The sequence below is a fragment of the Silurus aristotelis genome (genome assembly GCF_946808225.1).
Source record: "Silurus aristotelis genome assembly, chromosome: 13".
Taxonomy (NCBI): Eukaryota; Metazoa; Chordata; class Actinopteri; order Siluriformes; family Siluridae; genus Silurus; species Silurus aristotelis.
The window spans coordinates 25,590,462-25,608,730 of record NC_139586.1 but is presented as its reverse complement, the minus strand read 5'-3'; the positions used below and the strand labels follow the sequence as shown (position 1 = coordinate 25,608,730).

At 39.6% G+C, this 18,269-nt stretch overlaps 1 protein-coding gene across 7 annotated transcripts; it reads left to right on the top strand.

The window, feature by feature from the left end:
- The first annotated feature begins 745 nt into the window (after positions 1–745).
- Positions 746–17,571, top strand: LOC310735991 (GRAM domain-containing protein 2B). 7 transcript variants are annotated; one of them, XR_014536414.1, is made up of 13 exons: positions 746–1,010; positions 10,879–11,034; positions 11,238–11,292; positions 11,955–12,027; positions 12,383–12,486; positions 12,961–13,059; positions 13,251–13,391; positions 13,483–13,579; positions 13,917–13,997; positions 14,082–14,181; positions 14,780–14,887; positions 15,343–16,467; positions 16,617–17,571. XR_014536414.1 is itself a non-coding variant. In XM_083559339.1 (12 exons), the coding sequence occupies exons 1-12, from the start codon at positions 919–921 to the stop codon at positions 15,356–15,358; spliced, it is 1,122 nt and encodes a 373-aa protein (XP_083415465.1). In that variant the 5' UTR covers positions 746–918; the 3' UTR covers positions 15,359–17,571. The 7 variants fall into 7 exon arrangements, 6 of the variants coding, with proteins under 6 accessions (XP_083415465.1, XP_083415466.1, XP_083415467.1 ...); XM_083559339.1 differs by having other exon boundaries at positions 15,343–17,571; XM_083559340.1 differs by having other exon boundaries at positions 756–1,010; positions 10,882–11,034; positions 15,343–17,571.
- The last annotated feature ends 698 nt before the right edge of the window (positions 17,572–18,269 follow it).

Sequence of the window (18,269 nt, the reverse complement as noted above, 5' to 3'; positions counted from 1 at the left end):
ATATTGTGTACCGTTACGCCCCTAATATAATTATATTAGAGCAAGCATATGATGTGTGTGTATATATTTATATCTATCACAATCTTTATACATATACTTGGATAGATGGATATATAAGAAAAGTTTTACATAAAAAATTATAAGTTTTAAGGAGGTGTATAAATAAATAAAAAGGTATATTATTCTATTATATATTATTATTATAAATTTATGGACTGTGAAACACCGCGTGACAATACAATAATAATATGTACCACACGCATCACAAGATGTCATATTCACAGAGCATGTGAGCGGGAGGAAAAACCCACAATCACACCGTTATTTATTCACCAAAAACCCTATGAAGTCCGCTAACACGCATATTCCCCATTTCCAGCCACCGCTCCGTCCTTATAAGGAAGTGGGTGGAGCTTCAAACATGCGGCTGCGTTCTGATTGGAAGCCGATCCTGACACGCGATTCTTTTTTTCGCACGCGCTGCGATTCGATTGGTAAAAAGCATTTGGTCCGATTTTGTCTCATTTTAATTAGCATATAAGAGGGAGGGGTTATTGTCTTCTCTCCACCCACATATCCGGTTCATCCCGCTTCAGGGTTAGATGAATGGGTTCCGCCTTTGCACGCTTCTGATTTGTTGATTTTATGTGACCGCTGATTGGTTGGCGGCGCGTGGGGTTAACTCCGGTTGTGATTTGCCAGCGCGCCGCGTGGTGTGAGCGATTAGCCAATCCGGATGCAGGACGTGCGCGCGCGCGCGCGCGTGTGTATGTATAATGATGAGAAGGGGAATGGCGTCTACTTAACTGTGTGAATGGCTTAGCGGAAAAGGGAGACTCATTACAGCGCGTCGGCGGAAAAGCAGCGGAGCGGAGTCCAAACTCGGGAAGGGAAACGGGTGTCAGAGTTCGAGGAAGGATGCTCGAAAACAAGAGAGAGAGACTGAAGACTTTTCTGAGGAAAATAGACGAGAAAGCCATCTTCGGTATCAAGCATTTAATGAAGGAAAGGTGAGTCCGTTAGCCGGCTAATCCGCTGCTTCTCAACCGCTAGCACCGGCGACCCTTTTATTCAGAAATACTCACACTAAAAATACACAGGAATGGATTTCATTACCAATATAAATATATTCAAACTTATTACATCTTTTTAATTATTTGTATCAAATATTTATTTTTTGTATATTCCTAATGTTTCACTTCCATATTTGGTAGATCAACTTTTATATCCAGCAATTCACCGAATAATTCACTCTTTAAAACATGTTTGTTAAATATTTAATTCTTAAGCTTTGTTTTATTTATATTTGTATTAATGTACTTTATTTCAGCCTGAATTACTCACAATAACTTGCATTAGCCTGGTCGTGTTTTTCTTCACGACCCTTCACATTTTATTATATTGTGAATAATAAGAGCACGTGGTTTGTAATGTAGTTTTATTTTTTATTTATTTAAATATTAAATGGTTGGAAACTAAAATACTGGGTTTTGTTTGTAAATGTTGTAATCCACCCGGTCATTATTGTGTCATGGGCGGATCAGCTGGTATTGGTCCAGGAGGGAGGCACAGATTTCTCATTTATTTAAATATATTTATATTAGAATATATTTACATATATTAGAAAACTTTGTATCCTATTTATATAAATACATACGTGTCTTATACATATGTATATGTGTGTATGTATGTGTATATGTATATATGTGTGTGTGTGTGTGATGCATCTTGGCATAACTTATATATCATACATACACACACATATTTCATATTATATTTACATACATAATTATGTTTTATATACATACATAAAAACTGTCTGATTGCTCATTGGCTGGTGAGGTTTGTAGCTGTATGACCTCCTTCCTCACCTTTGGGGTTCGAAGGTTCATATTTCTCCTTGGTTTGTTTTCATGTTTTATATTACATGTTGTATGCTTATTTTAAGCCATGGAAAATGCTTCATTTACAAAATATCATCGTATCACCATCACCTTGGTACCATTTAATCCACAAGTGAACATTCAGGTCTACACCGGTGCCAATGCATATCAGATATCGGCCTGGGAGACTGTTTAATCCCTACACGTGTGAATTCCTGACCGTTAAAGGTGTCTGGTCCTAATTAAAGCCTACTTGTCTGTTGTGCCCGTGCAAATGGTTGTCTATTCAACCACGTGTGACTGAATTGCTTGCTTTAGACGACTTCGTTTGATTACGTCAGGCAATGAATAATTAAGTTAATTGTGCACCTTCTATGGTCTTTTAAGACCATACTTTTGATTTCCGGGACGTTTTTAGTCACTTGCTTGTCAGCTCATCAGGCTTCATATTGCTGTTTGTTTAGGTGTGGTCTGTAGCACGCTCTAGAGCCTTCAGCTGTTTTTTTTTTCACTGTTCAATTATGCAGAATTTAAAGATTGTGATACATTTTGGTTGAAAAAAACGTCTTTTTTCGATGCCGTTATACAATGAAAATTGTCTAATGGTTGTTTTTTGGTTAAAGAAAATTACTATGTTGTGTGTACATCAGCAGTTGCACAACTAGGGATATTTTTTTTTTTCTCTGCAGTTGCACGTTTCCTTAATCTTTTTGGTCAATGCCAGTGTCCTATTTCAGGCTGTTCTACAAGGTCCGTTTGCAGCCTTTAGTTGAGCATCGCAGCTGCAACTTTCACTACATGTGACTATTGTCAGAAATCGTTTTGCGATCGTAACGCTTTTACATTACATTGTACGTTAGTGAACAATTTTCCAAACTAAATGCTTTTTTTATTTATTTTTTTTTAACTGCACTATTTCGACAAAGGTTTGTGGACAACTGGCATCTGCATTTTGAACGTCCCATTCCACATTTAGTCTCGATTTGTTGTTAAAATAACCTCCACTCTGGAATATGTTCAACAAATTTTTTCTGGAGTGTGTTTCTGGAGATTTGTGTGAGATTAAGTCAAATCAGGTACTAATGTAGGTGAGGTGAGGAGGCCTGGGGTGCAGTCAGTGTTCCAGTTCATTTCAACGGTGTTCAATAGGTTCAACAGTTAAGATCTTGCACTCCAAACTCTATTTCCATGGAACCCACTTTTTTTGCACGTTGTCATGCTGGGACATGGGTTTGAACTATGTCTCCTTGTTTAACCAAAGGGAAAATTCCATTCTACTGCATCCAAAGTCCAATTGTGTGCCTCCAAATTTATAGTAACAGTTTGGGGAAGAACCACGTATGGCTGGAAAAGTCTGGTGTCCCAATACATTTTCCAGTATTGTGTATATTTGATGCGATATTTGTTGCAAGGGAAAAAAAAGTTTTGTTTTGCTGATTTAAATCTCCAGATTTGATTTAGTTTTATGCCTTTCGATTAAAAGCATGCACGTGAATGCTGTACTTTGGCTGTAGGACATTTGTTTGGTGTTTGTCGTTCTATTTTTACCCGCCATGTGTAGGTCAGTTACAGGTGCTGTGCCAAGTGTTGAGTTCTTCGCAGCCTGTCTGAGCTAATGCCGTTTCCAAAAGGAGTCACAATCCAATCTCCAGTACTTGGAAAAGCAGCTGACGAGCTGATAGCTTGTGGTTTCCGTGGTCCCCTGTGGGAGTGTGTGGGTTGTTATGATGACATCGTACAGCAGCGAGTGTCTATAATGAAAGCTCAGGTCTCATTCCAACTGGGCCTGTGTCCAGATCATGGTTTGATATATTGCAAAAGTATTGGCATGGTGCACTTTTCTGAGATGTTGCTGTTTTTTATTATTAATATATTGAATTTTTTTATCATTTAATAACTTTTCCATATCTTCTATTTTAGTGTAAATAAAAACTAACTGCTAAGTTTCCGGCAGTTTGTTAACAAGCCTATACAATACGCTAGAGTGAGGAGAAAAGTTAGCCATAATTACACACAGAGACGTAACGACGGCCCAAATTACAGACGTACGCAAGCGAGTGACTTTACAGGGCCCCGTGTGGACGCGCCTCTGCTTCGTTTCCCAGAGACGTGTTAATGATTTCTCTGCAGGGTGTTAAGTTGAGTCGAGCAAAAAGTTTGAGACAGTTTGCCTAATTTTTGACCTCAGTAAATTCTAGGCGTATCATTTAAGCAGCTTCGCCTTTGTTACACTTTCGTTTTTTTCACATCCCTTCTTTGTGTTGGTTGATTCTAAGAAATCGCACACCAGACACCCATTTCCTTGCTTCTCACGCATCATGAGTTGCGAATAAATGACCGGTTAAGCCTTTTAACAAGAAAATCCGAAACAGATGTTTATTAGTACCATTGTTACCCATGTTATAATATAATTATGATGACTGTGATAATGTTTGTGTAGAAACACATAATTTCTCTTTCCCCCCCCCCCCCCATTTGAGCTTATTGATGCTTAACGTAGATCTTCCAAACACACTAACATGACATGGGCAATATAAGGTGGCCCAAACCTCCCTTTTACTGTACCATGTGTCAGAAATACAGAGAAACGTGTATATAAAATAATTAGTTTTGTGTGAGTAAGTAATGATTAAAATAAAAGTATGATGAAATCCACAATTCCTTTTTATACTTTACAGTATCAGTGTGGTTGATCAGACAGGTTGATTTGTCTCGCCATGAATTTCTCTTTCCTGTCAGCTGCTGCTTTTCAGAATCTCGTGAGCCCTGGGTGGGAAGTCCACGAGGTTCACTCCTGGCCGTGTTAACCGGTAGAAAGAAAGGCGTCTTCTGTGTGGAAAGTCTGTCAGAGGAAGTCAGTGATGAATCAAGCCACACCACTCCAACGCTGGGGCGCTGGACCCGCTGGCCTGTTCACAAGTGGCCCATTGTTGTGTGGCGTCGCAGCCATTGGCGTTCAGGCGGATCTGACCATCGCTCCGGGTTAGAGCGCGACCATGTACAGCGGCATTTACTTATTGGCTCGTGGCTGAGCTGTGGTTTGAGAAGAAGCCTTTTTTTCTGTTTATGGCTTCCAGATGTTTGCTCACTTTCCACTTTTTCAGACCCTACACAATATGTATTAAGGAAAGGGTTAGGCTTTGGGTTACAGATTGGAAGGTCAGAGGTTCAAGCCCCAGTTTTACCAAGCTGCAGCTCTTTGGGCCCTTGAACAAGGTCCTTAGTCCCCTGTGCTCCAGGAACGCTGTATCATGGCTGACCCTGTGCTCTGACCCCAGATTTCTTACATCAGTGGGATATACGAAGAAAGAACTTTCATGTGGTGTAATGTAAATTATGAAAATTTCAACATTATGTTGAAATTCTCAACATTCTCGTTAATTTCGTGTTGATTTGAAAGCAATAAAGAGACCTGACTGAGATTTGAACTGATATTTGTCGGTGCATTGCGTCCTGTACAATGGGCAGCATAGCTGCAGATCTTTCTGCTTTAAAATCCAAAAGTTTTATAATTAAAATATTTAATCCAAAAGCATCACTGAAAAAGTAAAGAAATGTATTGTTACTGACTCAAATCTTGAACAGTACTCGGTTTCTCATTCCCGATTTCCTGCTGCGCGTTTCAGGCCCGCTGTACTCTCGTTCCGTTACTAAGTATGTCCTAAAGCAGGAGATGCCCAGGTTGTGTAACACGTGGATTATTCAACACCATTAGCTAACCGGCTAGAAAGCTCGATTGCACCCTGGACTGACTTAATCATCGGCTGTAGCTCTGCACGTTCTAGCCCTTTGATCGAAAAACGGCTTCCTCTGAATTGAGCTTACTGTTTACCTAAATTACTGCTTATATGACAATCATACGGAGCCTAAATTTCTTCCATTGCGTCATCAAAAGTCCCAAGTCCTATAAGTTGTGAACACCCTGGGTAACCACGGGGTGGGCTGAGTGATGTTGAAAAGGTAGCAGTCTGTTTAAAACTCAAAAACACGTACCGGTGTGTATGAGGTAAGTGTGATGTCGGCAGAACGGTAAGGAACGTGCTAATTAAAATGATCAGGATGAGTGAAGTGGCTACGAACTTCAGCCCACATCCATACTCGGACCTTCCGCAAAACATGCTCTGAATGGGTGGTTGTCCCACCCCGGGGTGTTCTCTGGCTTCTGTCACATCTACTTTGATCCTGACATTCAATCCCCTATTTAAAATTGATTAACTTAATTCCTTTTTACTAGTGTGTTCACTAGCAGCTTTTCAGCACTGTTTCTTTCCTTTTTCTGCATATATTTATTAATTATATTAATAAATGTTGAGGAAAATTATACAGGCATTCTAACCAAAAAAAAAAAAAAACACTCCAAATGAATAAAAGTCGTATCAATTATTAATAAAAATAAAGACATTTCAAATTAACACTGTTCGGTGATCAGTCAGTGATTCGCTGCCAGAAGCTGCTCTTGTACTGTATAACGTAACCCGGAAAAACTATTGGCATGGATTTTTGCTGATAGTTCCAGCAATCGACTCATAGGTCAACCTATAATCTCTATGCCCTGTGCAATATACAGTTCAGTCAGAACCGATTGTTTTTTTACGAACTTCAATCCAGACTGCCACGTTTGTCATGGAATAATTTAGAGGCCTGTTCTTTGTTTCTCCCTACTTTAATTCGAGAAACTGCACCTTTTCCCAGACCCTTTTGTGAGGCTCCCCATTGTCTCACTTTTCTCTGGCCATGTGCACGCTTTCCATTCCACCAAAGAGTCTTTGACGGAATTTAAATGAGATCGCAAAGACACTGCATCCTTTTCCACCACCCACCGATCCCAACACAGCCCTCCCTTGTTGCTAAGGAAACTGCACAGTTGGAGGTAGTGCCTTATGGGAAAAACGTCCTCTCTCACTCTTTTTCTCTCATTGAAAAGCTACAGATCTGTTTGCGTAAGAGCAGCGGCTGTAAAAGAAGAGACCTTTAGACCCAGCATCGTCTCTGTTTCTAGCTGTGAGGTAACAGGTTGAGGACTCGTTCTTCGGTTCAATCTATCCAGGACCTCGCCATCTAAGTCTGTCATGGACCGCGAAAAGCGTCCGAGCCTTTTGGAACGAGCAGATGCTGTAGCGGGAGAGGAAGTGGTGAGGTAGGAGAGCTTTCACGTCACTGTTTTACAGTGGTTTTGAGTCGTTCTGGAGAATTAAAGAGGAACTTCAGTAAATTTCTTGTGGTAAATTGGTGTCAAATTGTTCTAGAAGTAGTTCGGTCAAAACAATCCCCGAGTCCAGGTGGTTTTTCTGCGTTGCGCTGTTAAGGAAGTGGGACTGTAAAAGCGGATTTAACGATTGTCAAACATTTGAGCAAAGCACCTGGAATGTTTTACTGACTCATTGTTTCGAAAACCTTCACTTCAGCGCGTCTTCGGCTCCTTCTGGAATTCTTGTAAGGATCCGCATGGAGTGAACTATGGCCTAGAAAGAAGGCAAAAGTCCAAAGACATGCTTAATCGGACGATAACAAAGAATCGCTCTTACTTCCTTTACGTCAACACAGAAGAGGTTACCTGAAGCGATCTTTATACCGCTGAATGCGCTGGTCTTTAACGGTTATGTATTAAAGAGTGAAAAAACTCCATGAGCAGTCATGTTCTAGCTGTCTTTATAAGATTCATGCAGCCAAAAGCAGATTAGTGAGACATGTTTTGATTGTGTCAAAATGGCTGACTTTCTCTGTCTGAATGAGGAAATGTGCATTTTAAAAGCAGAGAAGATCCAGGCAACGGGGTGTAAACGATTCAATATGAATAGCATAAGATATTATGTCCTAATTCACTTTTGCAAGATGATATGGATATCCTGAGACCACCTTTTTTCCTAATTAAACATCTGTTCTTCCTAAATACTCTTTACTCAATAAAAGTATTCTTTCATGACTGCAAAGTATACTTTTGAACTTTTTGGATCTACATATGCATTGTGGAAAATCCTTTGAGAGCCATGATACGATATGATGACTCACTGATTTGGAACAGGATGTGAGCGAGTAGATTTACAGGATCATGTGTTTCCTGTTGAGCGTTTTTTTTTTTTTTAGGCCTGTGCCTTAATTTAGTCCTGGGATTGAGTCGTTTTTATAGCCCTGGCTATTTTTGTTTATATTAAATTACCACATCATGGTTACTTTGTCTTCATACATACACTATACACTTCCTGCTCCTGTTTAGCAGAACCTTTTGTTTTAACGAAACCTTTTCCTGTGAAACGCTTTGAATTGATGCAGTCTCACGGTCTTACCTGATGTGGTTAGCATTTAGCTCTGAAATGTGGCTAGGCTACCAGCATTTAAATTTTTTTTCTTTCACGTTTTGGAATCTAGGTCACTGTGGCTTTAAACGATCTGCTCTCTTTAAGCTCTTGCCAAACTTCAGTGGCTTTCAGTGGGAATGCAAAACTGTGCTAAACAGTACGTGACTGTCATATTTTGTTCGGTTTCTTGGTCCTGCGTCAGGCGTGTTGTTTATTAAAAACATTTTATAAAAACTGTCTTTTCACATGAGCTTTATCAAGCGTCTTATTGTCTCCTCGTGAAACAGGAAATCAGTCAAAGGCGCTCACGTTGCACTCTGTGCTATCGAGGGTGCAGAGTTGGAGTCCAACGCTATCATGTTTTGCTTGGACAGCCTAGCCCTTTTAGAAATGTACTCTATGTGTCCAGCATTTCTTCTGCCCACCAGGCCCCTCCTACCAGTAATCCTTTTAAAAAGTAAACAGCCATGGCCTGATTCTTCACTGATCTAAAACGCACCTATGGACATGAAGTAATCTGATTCCTGCTGCTCCATAAATGGTCTGTGGTTTATTACGAAGGCTTGCTGCCAATACGCTTCGGCTTGGCCTCTTGGACGTTTTATCCATTTGCAGAGTCTGAATCGAGGAAAAGCTATTTTTATTTTTGTTCGCTTCGGTTTGGAATTAGGTTCATTTAAGCCTCGTATCTAAAAAGTGCTGCAATACAGAATGCAATACGTATTCAGATTCGATTGCCTTCTCGCAAAGATTCATCGGAGACCACCTCGCTCAGACTGATCGTTTCGGTCCACACTCAAACACAAATTCCCTACTCAAACGGACTTCTATGAAAGCACCTGTAGTTTTTCCTCCTTGTCAGTTCAGGGTTTGTAGAGAGTACAGACATTGGCCTAATTCTGTTCTTTCAGCCGAGTCTTTTCTTTCAACAGCCATGATGTTAGTTGTGAGGAACATCATCTCTCCACACCTCAGCTCCATGTTAACTTTGTTTTGTTTTTTGCTGTCAACACAGCTCCACAGCTTTGCTACTTTATAGTGCTCCAAGGATGGAAAAAGACAAACAGTTATCAGGCAACTGGGACTTCCAGTAGAGTCAAGAAGAGACATCAGTCTCTGTAGTGTTCTAATCAGAGCCTCTTCTGCATGTGTAGTTTAATGAGGAGCAACACGATCTATACAGAGAGATGAGGACAAGCTGTTAATTAAAACAATAGGTCGCTTTGGTTTTATGAAATAAAAATATTTTGGGCTGTGTTTTTCTTAAAGTAAGTCAAAAACCTAAAACATAAGACACAGAAAAATTCTTTTTATTTTTTTTCAATTGTAAATGTAAAATATACAATAGTCATAAGAGAGACTTGAACCCGCCCCCTGACATGCTGGTTATTCACACAGAATTGAGGCCTTCCACAAAAAGAACTTGCACAGAAAGCCAACGGTTACGACTAACTCCAGGTCTCTTGGTAATTTTTCTCCCCAGATGGTTTTAAGAGCAAAACCAGTCATCAGTTCCGCTCTACCCACAGAAACATTCTCACTTAGTCTGTGTGTTTTTCGTTTTTTTCCAATATACTTTTTATTAAATGTTATTTCCCCCCCCCAAAACAACTCTGATTATAGCAACCCAGATGCGAGATTCATTGAGAGGAAAGAGGAAATGGAACAATTGGGGTTGATTCTTGCCTAATCAGGGCAAGTTCTTACCTGCACGCTTGCGTATGCTGCATTGTGTGCATCGGCGGAGGTGTTTCGTTTCATCACGCCATGCTGTGTCACACCTTTTTAAACCTAGGACCCACCTCTTTTAAGAATTTGTGTTCAGTTGAGGAGCTGGTTTACACTGTGCGCCGGTTTGCTGTCGCGCACTGAGGGTTTTAATTATTATAATTAATTTATTTTAGTAGACACAGCTAGGTTTTGTTATTTATTTTGTTTATGGCTTGTACGAGATGAGTGTGATTTACAAAGGAATGACTTGAAACTGCTCTCGCATCGAAAGGATTACGTGCTATGCATAGATCACTGAGTTTAAGATTATCCAAACGACTACATGAGTTCAGGTATGCGTAATCAGATGTTAATAGATCGTGTGTTTTTCTGTCTTTCTCTCACTCTAAAATCAATTTTAATTGCTGTTATGGAAAGTGAGTAATAACAAGGACCATATTTAATATCCAAGACCATAAAATCCAGATAAGACTCCTGGACTTGTACATGTCATAAAACATGGGCTGTTGTGTCAGAAATCAACTGTTTTATCAAGACGACGAATATTTTTATCATCGCCCTCAATCATAGATTTTCCCCGAGTGTTTGGGGGGAAAAAGAAGGAACCTTTTGGACATTGTAAATGTCTCATGGCTTTTTTCTCATCATGACTCTGTAGGAACTTTTTCTTTTTGTCTTATACAGTTAAAGTTTATGTTTGTGAAGCGAGTAGCATTGATTTAAGGTTATCTATGAGCTTTGGAATCTCGTATTTGCCTAAGCTATTGTGGAAAATGAGATCAAGTAGAAATGGGTTAGTGATAGTCAACAATCACAAACCACAGACTGACATTTATTAATCTTCTGACTGACTGACTTTTTTTTTTCCCGTCACAGCTGTCAAATGAGTGTACAGTCTTTACTACTTAAATACAGCATTTCACATTTTTAACCTTTTACCTTTCTTTTTTTTTTTTCCCACCTCATAGCAGCTATCCGGTGGAGAGCGGGTCTCTCCCCACGAGAGCCAAGAAGGAGAAGATGGCGAAAAAGAAGCTAGAGCAAAAGAAAGCCTTCAGTTTGGAGGAAGCACAGCTCGAGATTGAGCAGCAGAACAAGTGCCAGAGCAGGCCGGCCCTGCCCAGGTAGAGTGGTGTTTTTGTCTTAAAAAAATAAATAAAACATTTAAATCCCTGTTTTGTTCTTAGTCACCACCTAAATCTGTAGCACATATAGTACATATGACCAAGAAGTTAGTGCTTGGAGTTGTTTTTAAACTTTGTGTCTGCTTAAAATAAATAACATTGTGCTTTTTTTTTTTTTCTTCTTTTTTTTTTTTCCCTCTTAGGTCTCAGACAGTAGGAGGACCGTTGGAAAGGAATGACAGCTTGAACTCAAGAAGTGTAGGTGTACTTAATTACCACTAAGCCACCATGAATTGCATTTTAGAAGAAATCATGAATACTTTTTTTTATGTAGATTTCGCAATAATTTCCTATTCACGTCATGATTTAATGATTAGTCTTCTCAGTAGTCCAAAAGGTTAATGCTTTACTGAGAAGCCAGCATTTCTCAAAAGTGGGGTCTAGGGTAGAGGTCAACTGATTTGGGTTTTTTTTTATTCAGAAATCAGGGCCAATATGATTTTTTTGGGCGATTTTCTTTTTCCCCCCCTCTTTATTCTATAAAATCTCCTTCCTAATTAATGAGACACGATGCATAAAATTGCTTAAATGAAACATTTATTATACAACACAAGCCTCTGCAATCAGTGCACTGGTTACTGTGGATTGGTCGATTAAATTTTTTTTTTCCCCCTTGATTTTAGTGGTTTTAAAATCACAACCCAACATTTATTTAAAAAAAAAATTATTATTATTATCGAGATCTGAAAGTCATTTTCAATGTGTAGAAAAAAATTCAATTATGTTCATTATCATGTTATTTATTATTTTAGCTTGCAATTATAAGTTATTTTTTAAAAGGGCTCCCCGATTGCAAAACGTTAAACCAGTTGGTATAAAATACTTAAATTAAATCCACTGTCTTTTTCCCTTCTCCACAGAGCTTCATGAAGCACAACAAAACATTCCACAAACTCTTTCCTGACATCCCTGAGAGCGAAGACTTAATGCACGGTAAGGGAATCGTGCAAATGGCGCACGGCGCAATATTTGCTTTCGCTCATATCATATCCTCATCATGCATCTCATCTGTCACACGATATTGACTTTCCCTTTCCTACGGCTTTCTCATATTGTTGAGTGATTGCGGAAGTGGACGCGTTCTCGGGTTTGTTTGCTGAGGTGGTACCGACCTTTACCTTTAATTGTCTGAAGCTTTGAAGCTCGAGGGCAGGGGCGAGGCAAACACAGCTGCTGATGGGAAGCCTGTAAAATGTAGTGACCTCACACTTCCAGGATTGCTGCGTAAGCCTTTTCTAATTGTGTGTGCATCTGCCTTTTTTTTTTTTTTCCTTTTTCTTTTCTACAGCCTACATCTGTGCTCTGCAGAGAGAGGTACCCTACCACGGTCGTCTCTATATCACGGAGAACAACGTTTGCTTTCACTCCTCGGTGCTTCTCAAAGCCACCAAGGTAATTTCTACTTGACCTTTGAGACTGTAAACACAGATGTATTAATATCATGGTTGAGAAAATCCACCCTTCTTTCAGGCAAACATGATATTAATAATCTAGTAATTGTTTAATGCAAGAATTCATATGGGACGGAACAATTTTCACTCTCCTGCATGGTCGTTGTTTAAGGCACATTCTAAAGATTTTATCAGATCTTTTATTATTCATACCGAAACTTACTTACTTTTTCTTTCATTTCACAATAACCCAGGCCGTGACAATCAAACGCATTATGTTGCACGAGCAGGAACTAAAAAAAAAAATCAAATCATTCAAATTCGGCCTGAGACATCTTTCAAAACGTATAAAAGAAATAAAAGCATTAATGTGTATTGTTTCTTTATTGTTTCTAAAGGTGAAGGGATAAGCTGTAGGGTGTGTGCTATATATTTTAAGCGTGTGTGTGTGTGTGTGTGTGTGTGTGTGTAATAGGTGGTGATACCGGTGATTAATATCACTGTGTTGAAGAAGCAGAACACGGCACTGCTGGTTCCAAATGCGCTCTCCATCCGCAGCAACCTGGGAGAGAAGGTCAGCTTTAAACTTGTGTGTTAATATATACGACAGGATTTTGTTTTTGGTTTTTATCCATTTGGTGCATGAATTTTTGCATTTTCATCAAATTTGGATAATCTTTTTTTTTTAATGATGCAAAAGTCCATTTATTTTTGGTATGAAGGTTTCCGTGTTGAGCTTTTTGTTTTATTGTGCTCATTTTGCAGTATTTGTTCATGTCCCTGCGAAACCGCGAAGGCTGCTACAGGTTGCTGCGTGCCGTTTGCACCCACCTGGAGGACGGCAGTGCCAACAGCAGCCCGCTTTTCTCGTCCACCGAGAACAGCTTCGATCAGGGCAAACCGATGGTGAGTAGATCGGCCTTCATGTTCGCTTTCTCTCTCTTACTTCATCCGTGTGTAGCGGTGACTGATTGTATACGCGTGTCTGTGTTTGCAGAACTCGAGCCAATCAAGCCTTACTGATGCCTACGAGGAGGTTGATGGAACAGACTCAGGACTTTTACTCCAACCGCCTCCTACTAAACTCCGCAGAGGTGAGACACAAGACGCATGCACATATTTCACATTATGTAATCGTTGTATTTTCCGATGAGAATCAGGATGAGATTTTTGTCGTTTTTTTGCCCACCCGTAAATGTACTTTATAAATGTGTGAAGAAATCCTCTGAACAGAATGCAAAGCAAAAGAAAATGTAGTGTGTGTGTGTGTGTGTGTGTGTGTGTGTGTGTGTGTGTGTGTGTGTGTGTGTGTGTGTGTGTGTGTGTGTGTGTGTGTGTGTGTGTGTGTGTGTGTGTGTGTGTGTGTGTGTGTTGTAGTAGTAGTAGTATTTGAACCGTGTGTGTGTTTTGTTTTTTTTTCTTTTTTTTTAGCTTCAACCTTGAATGGAAGTCCTCCAATGTTGAGAAATCCTCACAGAGTACAAGATCAGAGTTCAACAGCGGAGTACACAGGTAAAGCGCATACACGTTTACATACGTACACGTCGTATTATAGGATATTAGCCTGGAAATTTATGTGTGTGTGTTTGTGTGTAGGAGGTTCGTGGATGTGGAGTGTGACCGACGGTGCCAGATCGTTGCTTATCCAGAGAGAAGCCGCCAGCCTGAACACTTTGCTGCTCATTTATTTAATGCTGTAAGTAAATAAACAAAAGTCTAAATACGTACGGATAGAAGCAATGATGGGGGTTAAAGAGAAAAAAAGACGGGATGTTTCTGGAGTGTCTGTGCTGCAAAATTGGATTGTTCCACACATGCAGCATTAAGGAGATGCTCTATATGCATTATACAGTATATTGTCAATCCTGCTGTTTTGTATGTTTTGTGGAATTCTGCGTGAGTTGCGGTTGGTTGAACGCTCTCAATAATTTGATTGCCACCGGCATTTGTCATCTCACTCGCACACAAACGTGAAAATCAAGCCGGCACGCCAAAGATTTGGCCTTTCCAACTTAACTAATTGGCAGATAAGCGATGCCCAGTGTCATTATCTTGGAGTAGCTTGTGCCAAGGGCCAGATATCAAATTGTTCATGCACGCCAAATAAGATTCCTCAAAGTGGCGTTCCGCTGGTATGCTGTTTTTCAGGATGTTAATCATTTCTATGAAACTTTTATTTTTAATCTGAAATTATATACTGCATGTCGGCAAATAACTTTTGGTTTACTTTGGATCGTTTGCAGCTCGGTGTATATGATGCAATGCTAATAACACACTCGCGTGTTTGTGTTCAGGGTGGTGCTGCTCGTGTTGTCCTCTGGGTATATCGGCCTGCGCATCGTGGCACTGGAGGAGCAGCTGAGCACCCTGGGAGCCATGCCTGAATTCACTCTGCACAGTGGGTACGATGCATTATATCCACTCTCTGGAGTATAAAACACACTCGGGGTCTCGTCTCAAAGTCTTCCTCGCAAGCAAAGAACATTCGCAAGCCTTTCTATTTTTGACAATCCAACCCCGATCTCTTATATAAGCTTTTTATATGGACACATCACAATGATTTCTGGTAAATCCCCAGGAAGTAAACTAATGCAATGTTATAAACACGGTTGCTGAAGTTTTCATAATGAAAAATTCTATCATTTTCATAAAATAAAAAAAATTTAAGAAGTCATATTACGGGAGTCCTAAGAGGCCATGCATTTTATATATATATATATATATATAAAGATCTTTTGTGATCTCGACATTTCTCTCTCATAATCGCGTCGAATGTTTGAAAAGCAGCATCATGGATAACAAGAAAACAACTTTTAAAATTTTTCTAACCAAATTCTTCTCTCACTCTTGACTCCAGGTACAAGGACACTTGAACATGACGGAGAAAGATGATGTTTTAATATTTATTTTAATCTAATGACCCTGAGGAGAAATGACAGCTTCTAATGATGTCAGTCCATATTTCATCAATTCTCACACCCCATTAGAGCCAAAGCGCTGCAATAAGTGCATTATTCACTCTCAGCAAGAAGAAAACCAAAGCGCTCTCTGACTCTGCATCAAACCAGAAGTCTCGCGATGCTTCTCCTCCCAAAACCAACCAAAGACTCGGAGCCGGAGTTGGGCGGAGTTTGAACGACAGGCTGTCTGTTAGTGTAACCCGGATACACTTTGCATAAAAAAACAAAAAGGCTTTTCCTCCTTTCCAACGTTTAAATCTTAAATGATTTCAATCTGCCGTCCTTTTCTGATCAAGCTCCTCTCGTGAAGATGATTTTTCTCTTTTTTTTTTTTTTTTATCACCAGGTGGCAGTATTACACAGTGCTTTGGCATGATTCGCAAAACGATCTTTGCTCGGTGGCCAACCTTTTCCCCCCCTTTTCGTTTCTTGTCATTTATGGATGTATGGATCTTCTATGCACAAAATAATCTCCTGATCAGGTATTTGAACCCCACACTCTTCTTTCCTCCTTTGGTACTTTCGCTCGTCTAAAACAGTCGACGCCTGTTTCTAACCTGACGGACTATTTTAAAAGATTGCGTGCCACTGTGCAGCCTGGACTGGACGTTTTTTCACTCGGCCTGAGGGAAAAAAAACAAAAACATACTTGAGTCGCTTTTCAAAAACAATATATGCATGTTTAATTTCGAGTGGATGCGAGTGGATGCTGTACGAGTCGTAAACTGGGAGACTTGAAGTGAATCTGAGCACTTTAATGTTAATTATACAAAAGGCATCAGACTGTACAATAAGGGCGACTTGCTATCACCATCCGGATCCGGAGTATTGTAGCGGCATCACCCTGCCCACGCTTGTGCTTTTCAGTGTACCAGGACGTCCACTAAAATCTCACGGTTAAAGATCGATTATGCTGTAACTTTTTTTCTAAACTCCGACGTCGTATAAGGCGAGAATGAAAAGATTTCATTACCCCACATCCTTAAACCCATGAGCAGGATGCCCTCAAAACACCCCTAGTGGTGGACCCTGGTATTAATCAGATATTTGAGTCAGTCTTTTAGGAATAAAGTCTTCGGATTGAAAGGCTTTTGTAATCATGACGTGGACATTCTGGTGCACTTTTCATGGTTCAGTAGGGGTTGAAATCTCTCTCCACTTACAGAGGGAGGCAGATCTAAGCCCAAACACTTACATTAATTTATCATACAGTTGAGCTTTGTGTCCTACAAACCAGAATAACTTGTATACATTTCACACATCTGGTTTGTTAGTTGTAGTCTCTTTTGTCGATCCCGCTCCTGATCTCCTGGAACATCTCGCTAGAGTAGCTCTGTGGAAGTGCACAAGCACAGGACAGCCTTCCTTCTCACACACACACACACACATATATATAAAATATGTAGTACAACGCCAGCTTCCGATGGTGCTATAGAGTCTTTTACTCAGGGCTTCTCGCACTCAGAGCCCCATTCAGTTCCCTCAATCTACGCTTTCTCAGCTCATACAGCAAATATCGAATAATCAAAGTACGATGTTTTACAGCAGGGAAAGCACATGTTGAAGTCAGCTCTGGAATTTCTTCCCTCAACTTCTCTGCTGCTCCTTGATCTCTGATTAGCACAACGCTAACTCCACTTGTGTTCATTCATTACTAACTACAGTGTCTGTGCACCACCAGGAGAGTCTTGTCTTTTTTCTTTAAATATATATATATATATATATATATATAAGATCTGTATACCCCAATAACGGTGCATGTTGATCATCCCTCTGGGGTATTTCAGTCTCTGATTTTGAGTTTGAGTTTGATTTCATTTATTTTTGTTTTTGTTTCCTTCACCGAAGAGGAACGAAGTGTTGCACAGAGACTAATTGAGACGAAATGTGTTTGACTCACTCCGAGCTGTTGTAATTCCCTTTCAATAACAATGCAGGAATTCAATGTGTATTATTTCTGTTTGCACTATTGAAGGGTATGTAAATAATATTTTGTATCGTTTTGTTTTTTTTTCTCTCTTAACGAGTCCCCGCTGATCTATTTATTGTGTTCTCTGTAAAGAAAAAAGCGATCTCTGTGAGACCGGCTTTGACGTTTTAATAAAACAAATGATTGGGGAAGAGTGCCCACTTTGTGGGGTCCTTTTTGTGTTTGTGTCAAACGAGTACGGTTCATTACGACTGGTTTTATCGAGTGTGTTTCGCTAGTAGCATAGTACCATACCTCTCAAATCTGATTGTTGAATTTCTTATTTTTTTTAATAACGGCTCTGAAAATATTTCTTGCTGTAATTCATGTATTTAATATGCAATGCGCATGTTCTAATATACAGCAGGGTCTATAGTCTTGCAAACAGTTTCAACTATTTGCAATAGACCGGAGTTTGATTAACAGGCTAATAATTAATAATAAAAATATTAATTATAATTGATTTATTAATTTTTTTGTTTGTTTTCTGAAAGATTTTTCTTTTTTCAAGAGTGACAGCTAACTCACTGAACAGCTCTTGTAATGTTCTATGCCTTGTATATGGATAGATAGATGGATAGATAGATAGATCTACTACTGTTCATTTCCACTTTATAATTCATTAAAGTAATTTGCTGGTGTAGTCAAAAAACCACTATTTTCTGCCACCTTCAGGTGAAAGGAAGAATTGCAACGTCTTGGCAGGAACCGTGAAGTTTTAACATCATCGGTACCACCCAGATGAAGATGGGTTCCCTTTTAAGTCTGGTTGCTCTCAATGTTTCTCTTTCATTCCATGTTATGGTGATTTTCTTCGCCAGAGTCATTACTTGTTAGGGATAAACTTCAAACGAC

Excerpts from the sequence above, each read along its gene's own strand:
- LOC310735991 (XM_083559339.1), top strand. The coding sequence starts at position 919 with ATGCTCGAAAACAAGAGAGAGAGACTGAAGACTTTTCTGAGGAAAATA. Across the intron at positions 12,028-12,382 it reads GAGCGAAGACTTAATGCACG|CCTACATCTGTGCTCTGCAG; the intron begins GTAAGGGAATCG and ends TCTTTTCTACAG. Across the intron at positions 12,487-12,960 it reads TGCTTCTCAAAGCCACCAAG|GTGGTGATACCGGTGATTAA; the intron begins GTAATTTCTACT and ends TGTGTGTAATAG.